Source organism: Rattus rattus, chromosome 1, assembly GCF_011064425.1.
Source record: "Rattus rattus isolate New Zealand chromosome 1, Rrattus_CSIRO_v1, whole genome shotgun sequence".
Classification (NCBI taxonomy): Eukaryota; Metazoa; Chordata; class Mammalia; order Rodentia; family Muridae; genus Rattus; species Rattus rattus.
In genome coordinates, this window is record NC_046154.1 from 132,149,549 (window position 1) to 132,157,603 (window position 8,055).

Genomic DNA, 8,055 nt, shown 5'->3' on the forward strand with positions numbered 1-8,055 from the left:
TTTCTATCACAATGGAGTGTTTCACTTCTGCTCTATTTTTCCTGGCGTAAGTATAGCTACTTTGGATTTTTGTTTTCCGTTTGCATTCACATCCCCTAATATTTTTAAATGACAAACACCATGTCAAGAGTATATTTTTAGCATCAGCTTCAGTGGTGAACACTCGTCCATTGCGTTCTAGGTCCTAGGTTCAGTTCTCAGAGCCACAAATTATAATGGTAAGGACAAAGAAAATATTGCAATGTTACCTTCATTTTAAAAACTACCTAAACTTAAAATTGTCTTCTTCTTTGCAGGATATGGAGACTTGGATGATTTTAATCTGGAGGATGCGCTGAAAGAAACTTCCTCAGTAAAGCGTGAGTCAAACAAACAAGTCCACCAAGCAGACACTGCGGTCGGCCGTGCACTACACTGACAATCTTGCCTTCAGAAAAGTACACGCATATGAGACCAGCTGTGCCTCCATCTACCTGTTTGTTCTGTTGTGCAAGGCTTGTGTCGTCTCGTCATACATGTGTCATCTTCCTTTTTCATTCAGTCTATGTCAAGTCCATGAGAGACCGTGCATCTGCCTTAGCCTTTTTTCTGCTGTACAAAAAGAGAACTCCGACCCGTTTCATTCCTCTCACTGTTTTGTTTTGAGACAGGGTCTCTTGATTTAGCCCGAGTTGTCCTGAAATTCTCTGTGCCGACAAGGCCGGCTTTGACTTGGGTCCAGTGCTAGAGCAACAGTGACTCTTAGCCACTGATGTGCATTTCTAGCTTCAGAACCCATGACTTTTTATGATTCTTCAGTGTGATCCCCACAATGGCCTCGGGGACCGATACCGAGACCATTCTCACGATGTGACTTCTGTAAACCATAAAGCAGCCACTGTGTTTTACAATCTGCTCCTCTCGTCCTCCCATCTCCCTTCAGAGAGCCACTTTAGCACCACGACTAGGAGGACAGGAACTACCAGAGCCCCAGCAAATACAGCCGGTAACGAGGTGTGGGAAGTGAGGAAGGCCAGACTCACCTGGGACTCCATCGGGGCCAGGGTCAGAAGGAGCTCTGTAGAGTTTTTAGCCACACATATGAAAAGTCAGCAAAGGCACCCATGTGAACGTTAGATTTAATTCAACAGAATCCTGTCTTACGTGAAAGCCATGCATTTCCACTTCCCTATTGCTTTGGGTTACGACGACGGCTGCCAGAAACCAGGTACAGGAGGCAGAAGGGGTGAGCTGAACTTGACCGAAGCCCCAGGCTATCCCCATAGCTCCCGGGGTAAACATGAGCCATTCCTAGTCGAGCAGAGTAGGGAAACCTCAGGCCTAAGGAGAAGTCTTCAATGAAGATATTCAGACGTTTTCTTGAAATTCTCTAAGTTTTTGAAGATCTCAGGAGAGTTTGTGTATGTGGGTCACATCTATAAATACTTCTCATCTGAGAACTTAGAACTGAAAACTGTTATTAATCTGAGGAAAATAAAAAACTACATGCATAGACATATGTGGCAGGTTTTTATGAGAAATAACTGTGCTTATAAGAGTAATGAATGACATTATTTTATAGTTTTCTGTAATGTCTGGCTTCAATAGAATGCATCTGGATTCTTTGTGTGTGTGCATGTGTGTGTGCGTGTGTGTGTTTGTGTGTGTGCATGTCTCTGTGTGTGTGTGTGTGTGTGTGTGTGTGTGTGTGTATGTCTGTGTGTCTGTGTTACTGTGAGACAGACCTAGGATTCACTATGTAGACCACACTTTACTAGATAGGCTAGACTGGCCTCAAATTCACAGAGATCTATCTAGCTGCCTCTACCTCACCACCCCCAACCCCTGTGCCGGGATTACAGATGTGCGTTACCACTCCACCTGGATTTTTAATATCTGCATCTGGACTGAGCAGTTATAAGTTCCTGAGGTTCGATACAACATGTGGAGAAAATCCAGGCTCATGCAGATATGTGGGAGAAAAGGGGAAAGAACTCAATGTGCTTTTTTTCTTTAGTATTTTCTTATTTATTTATTTACTCACTTTTTATCCCAATTGCTGCCAGTTTCCCTGCTCCCTTACACAGTCTCTCCCTCTATCTCTCCCCTTCTCCTCAGAGAGGGTGGAACCCCCAGGTTATCTGCCCCACCCCCACCCCTAGCTGGCACATTGAGCCTCTGTGGGGCTGCATTCATCCTCTTCCACTGAGGCTAGTAAGGTAGCCCAGCCAGGGACGCAGGATTCACAGGCAGGCAACAGCTTTAGGGACGGCCTCTGCTCCAGTTGTTTGGGGACCCACATGACCAAGCTGTGTGCGGTGGACCTAGGACCAGATGTGTATACTCCCTGGTTGCCGGTTCAGACCCTGAGAGCTCCAAGGGTCCAGGTTAGTTGACTGTGTTTATGGTCCTTTGGAGTCCGTGTCCTCTTCTGGTCCTTCAGTCCTTCCTCCAGGTCTTCCATTGGACTCTCCTATTCTTCGAATGGATCAGTCACAGTTTGCTAGCGCTGTGCACTGGTCACTTGGAAACACTGATACCCCAACCAATGCACAATGTAATATATTACAGAATCACTCCGATTCCTGCTGCCACCTATCTCATTGAACAAAGCGTTCAGTAAGCCATACGGGGTGGCACCACCTGTAATCCCAGCACTGTGGAGGCAGAGGCGGGGAGAATACCCAAAGTTTGAGGATAATCTTGTTCTGTATTGCAAGTTCCAGGGTACTCAGGGTTACAACAGCAAAATCTCTGGTCCAAAAACAAATAAACAAATAAATGATGAGTAAAACAATGATTTAAAAAACCATCTAGATATTGAAAAGCTGCTCATATCACAGCCACCAGCAAGTTTTTGGAAAACTCTGTCTTTTAATTGAAATTCCAAGTTTCGTTACTGGCAGCAGATACGATCAGGAAGGCTGCAGGGATAGTTCAGTGGTGCAAAGCACTAGTGCCTGTGTGGCAGCTCGTAGCTGGCTACGCTTCCAGCAAACCTACCTGCAGAGTCAGGAAAGTGGAGCGCAGACACGCTCGCAGGCAAATCACTCAGACACATAAAATAAAATGATTTTGAAAAACTCAGATCCTATCAGGGTTTGTGTTCAGGTGATAGGAAAGTCCATTCATTTGCAAGGAAATATCTGACACGCATTTAAGTTGGCGTAACAGTTGTTATTTAGATTAAATCTTTAGGTAGTCGTCTTGGTTTTGTAATTCAAGGAAACTCTCTGCAGAGATGAGCGCCTGGTGCTCCTGAGAGTGCATCAGTCTGTGCACACGGGGCGTTCCTTAAACCATTCAAACACGCGCCTGTGTCAGAGAGGATTTTCATTTTGTTCACTTAGGCTGAGACAAGGCCCCACTGTGTAACCCCAGTGATGTCGGGTACACCATTGTAGACCAGGATAGCTCTGAATTCTCAGAGGTTAGAAGGAAATCTTTCAGTGTTTCCCCCTTGACTACGTTCCCTGGTCCCTCATCCTGTGTGATCTTCATTCCGTTGCGTGACATTACTTTTCTAGTTGCTGTAAGAAAACGCCAGGGTGGAAGCCGCTTAAGGGAGAGTTATTTTTGCCCAGTTTGAGCGATGATGGCGTACACTCAGCTCACTCTATCACCTGTGTACAGGCTAGGATCTCAGACCGAAGAACCATGTCATCTGCCGTAGGTGCTTCTTTTCAACACAGTTTACCGAGTCAAGATGAACTCCTACCATATTGCTGGAGGCCTGTCTCTCAGGAGGTTCTAGAACTCATTGAGTTGACAACTCTCGCTAACCACTCTAGCTTCTATGGCTGATATGTGGAGAATTGTCATGAAAAAGATGTTAAATTTTGTCAATTTCTCTTTCTATACCTGACATGATCACATGATTTTTATGCTTCATACTTTTAATGTTTAATGATTTAAGTTATGTTGAGCAATCCTGTGTCCCGGACATGAATCCAGTTTTGATCGTAGGTGCAATCTTTTAAATGTGCTGTTCATTCTCTTTGCTAATGTAATGTTTCCTTGATTTTTGCCTCTATTCATGTAGTTTTGCTTGTTTTTGGCATTCTCGTCTGGCTTCGCGAGAGGGTCATGCTGTTCTCATGAAGTGAATTTGGAATTATTCCCTCCTCTTCAGATCTGCAAGGATTTGAGAAGGATTAGCTTTAACTTTTCTTTGATTTCATTTTTATAGCCTTCTCTTACCTGGATATTTCTTTGTTGGGAGGTTGTTGATTATTGTAATTATTATTCGTCCATTTATATTTTGATTTTTTTCATAATCACCTTAATAGTTTGTGTGCTTCTAGAACTCTATCCATTTCCTCTAGCGTGTCTGATTTGTTGGAATACATTGTCCATTGTAGTTTCCTTTCTACTTATTTAGTATTAGGTGCAATGCCTCCTCTCCCATTTATAATTCTGAGTCATTAGAACAAGTTTTGAATCTTGCTTACTTTTCTCAAAAAGCCAACTCCAGATTTCCTTTCTTTCCTCTCCTCCCCCTTGTCTTTCCCCATTTGTTCTGTGGAACAACCTAGGACCTCCATGTAAATGCATGCTTGCTTCTGAGCTACCCTACCAGCCCACCAGAACCTTAGCTCCATGATGGTCAAATTGGCTTCTTTAACCCCTTTCAGTTTGTAAAGCAGTTCTCTGTACATCACATAAATGCTAGCTTATAAAACCATTCTCTGCACACTACAGACAATGCCAGCTCATTCATCTCTGGGCATCGTAATCTGCTGTTCAGTTCTTGCACTAACAGTGGAGGAAACCATAGCTCAAAGGTCTTGGGGATCGTCTAGAATTCCCTACTCCATGTGTGCAGCAGATCTGGGCTCATGTTCTAGCTCTGGTCAAGTGGTGAGATGTGGGTCTCTCGGTCCCCACCCTATGAAGAATGGTTAGAATCTCCCTCACTTAAACCTGTTCTGTCTCTTTGCCATCTTTTTCCGGGTAGTCATGAGTTTGTATAGGACCTTTAATAAGTACTAACGATGGTCTATTCACGGTGTGACTTCCTTAAACTATGATTAGGTATATATTTTATTATTATTTATTTTTTATTGCTGTTTTCCCTCCCACTTTCAGAGAGATGGGACCACATCACCACTACTACAACGAGAAGGCCAGGAACAACTAGAGCACCGTCAAATCCTATGGGTAAGACAAGCTCTCAGAGGAGAAAAGGAAGGAAGGATTTTCCACATCAGCTACCTGTTTCAGTGGGTGTCCTAGTTTGCGTTTCTATGGTGATAATTAAACACCACGATCTAAAACGACTTGGAAAAGAAAGGGTTTATTTTATTTGGCTTATAACCACCAGCGTAGGGACGGTAACACCCACGGTGTGCTGTGTCCTTCCCCACTGATCGATCACTGAGAAAATGCCTAACAGCTTGAGCTTATGGAGGCCTTTTCTCAAACACGGTTCCCTCCCTGTAGATGACTCTAGCTCATGTCGACATAAAAACTACCCAGCACAGCAGTGATTATCTTTTTTGTTCTGTGGTCCCCAGAACTTGATGGTTTTGACTTGGAAGATGCCTTGGATGATCGGAACGATCTAGATGGCCCCAAAAAGCCAAGTACAGGAGAAGGAGGAGGTAAGTTCTAGATGCTCGACATCACAGGCCAGTGCTATACTTCCTGGTATGGTTTGTCTTATACCTGCAATGGCGTTCTGAGACACCAGAGTATTGTAGATCTGGGCCAGATCTGGGCCACGTCAAGCTGTAAGAGAACCCCACAACAGTGGTGCTGATATATTTTGGTCTTGGGATTCTCCTAATTATTGGGAATCTCAAAAACTTTTGTCTGTGTGTATTATATCGATCTATGTTTATCATCTCTATATTTAATTTTTTTAAAAAATCAGTATTATTAGTATAAAATGATAATACTAAACAAATATATATTAACATAAATAGCACATTGTATGAGTCTGTGTGTCAAGACACAAACAATTTGTCAGAGAGTGGCATTATTTTATACTTCTTAGAAATTTCTAGAATGTCAGTCTTGCTAGGAGATACCTGGATTCTCATATTGAGATATGCAGCTTGAAAGCTGTCCTCTGACCTACACACACACACACTTAAATACAATTAAATTCAAAAGGGTTTAAATCAGACAATAAATGAATAATACATTTTAGAAAGTGTTTAGTAACCTTTCCTCACTTAGTTCCCCTTTCATTACTTTTCTGGTTGCCCTGACCGAGTACCTAGCAAGCAGAGAGAAGAGGAAGGATTCTTCCAGCTTATCATTTTAGAAGGGATGAGGCCCCGCTACGACTCCACTGCTCGAGTTGTATCCACACGCAGGAAGTGCAGAGACGGAGACAGGAAGTGGGCTAGTAAAACCTTCCAGTGATGTATTTCCAAAAGCAGGCCTCAAGCGTCCCAGCTCATGAGCCTATAGGGACATTTCACGTTTGAACTAAAACACCCGTTCAATGGACTTGTGCCCATTTGTTGTTTTCTAGCATTGCAGGTTAGTCATTTGGAAAACCTTGTTCTCTTATGGATTATAAAACTTCAGTGTAATGCCGCGTGCTGTAATAAAAAGTCTAACTTGCTGCTAACACCACCCGTACCACTGGGAAAGACTTACAGTTTCGACAAGCACCATCAGTGGCTGTCCTGGACTGACAGATTCATTTCATTCAGTTTTAAGAAATGCTTCCCAAGTCGTCCAGTTGGTACGACGTTCATTCTGCCCGGCAAAAGTGATCTCATGACACAAAGCAGACAAAGCCAAGTAAGAGAAGGAACAGTGACTACAGAGGCTTAGCAAATCACCCCCCTGTCCTCTGGAATACAGCGGGACGGCTTTAAGCACACTTTGCACACTGAGCATAGGACATTCAGGAAGATGTGAACTTAATCACTGAACTATGGTTAATAATGATTCTGCTTCTCGTATTGGTCATCTGTGATTGGGTCGCAGATCGTGAGAAAGTTGAGACTTATTCTTGCAGAAAGGCATTAATTTCCTTGGTTCAGTTAAGAAGCCGAGTCTTCTATAGAGTCAGAGCCTCAGAGAGCCGCCATCGAGGCAGGGGGATGGCGTCTCACCTGAACTTAATTATAGGATCGTATTTCTTCTCTCTGTGGTCAAACACTCGAGATGATTGGACGTTCTACAGAACATATACATCGGCAGTCATCAGTCTGAGGGGCCGGTTGAAATTTTGCCTACCACCTTAATCCTTTTTTGTTTCCCTCAACCTCCTTCCCTTCCTCCTCCTTCTACCCCCATATATAATCCTTAGTGTGAGCACAAGGCGTGGTTCTGAGGCCTTACATCTGCTGTGCCGCTGAACCACACTCTCAGTACCATGAAGAACACTCATGTGTCATGGACAATGTTGACTAATCCAAATGTTTGCTGCTGAGATTTTTGTTGTTTTATTTTATTTTATTTTATTTATTTATTTATTTTTGCCACTGAAATGTGTGGTTTTTCTGTAGGTTGGTCAGACAAGGATCTCGAAGACATCTTGGGAGGCGGGGGATACAAACCTGACAAGAATAAAGGTAGGAATGTTGCTTTGTCTGGCAACACACGGATTCTCCTTAAAATGTTGACCATTTGGCCACCAGGTAAAGCATGTGACTCTCAGCCTCTGGCAAATCAGCCTTCGACATGTGCACTTGTCATGTGCAGTGGGCGCTCACTCTTGCGGGTGGGGGCTCATTTGTGAGCCATCCTGGGATGCTACCCTATTGCTCTGTTGCTCTTTAAGCCTGAGCTGGTGTCCCCACTACCTAGGTGCACCTCGTAAGCCAGTTTTCCATGCAGTGTGAGGGTTCAAACTTACCATGGAGCACATTTTAAAGAAGCCCCTAGCAAATCAGATGTTTACAAAATTCCTTTGGATTCCATTTCCCCTTCCCAGGAAGATTCACACTTCCCTCCTATTGGATCCCAGGGAGTAGAAACTGTCCTTGGGATGTATTGTGTGAGCGAAGAATCTATTTTCAATTAAAAAGACAAAATGTTGGGGAAGGGGGATGGGAGGGGATGGGGGCTGATAGACAGGAAGGCGGGAAGGGGAATAACATCTGAAATGTA

The 8,055-nt window shown here is 43.6% G+C and overlaps 1 protein-coding gene across 1 annotated transcript in view; it reads left to right on the forward strand.

Moving 5' to 3' along the window:
- Nucleotides 1-259: 259 nt before the first annotated feature.
- The window catches only part of LOC116902888 (CD99 antigen-like protein 2), a gene marked incomplete at its 5' end in the record, with an annotated part of 16,847 nt that continues 9,051 nt past the window's right edge, over nt 260-8,055 (forward strand). Inside the window, 4 exons of the mRNA XM_032905246.1 lie at nt 260-359; nt 5,068-5,139; nt 5,496-5,582; nt 7,452-7,517. Of these exons, the coding sequence (XP_032761137.1) occupies nt 260-359; nt 5,068-5,139; nt 5,496-5,582; nt 7,452-7,517 (325 nt within the window). The remainder of the gene's footprint in view (nt 360-5,067; nt 5,140-5,495; nt 5,583-7,451; nt 7,518-8,055) is intronic.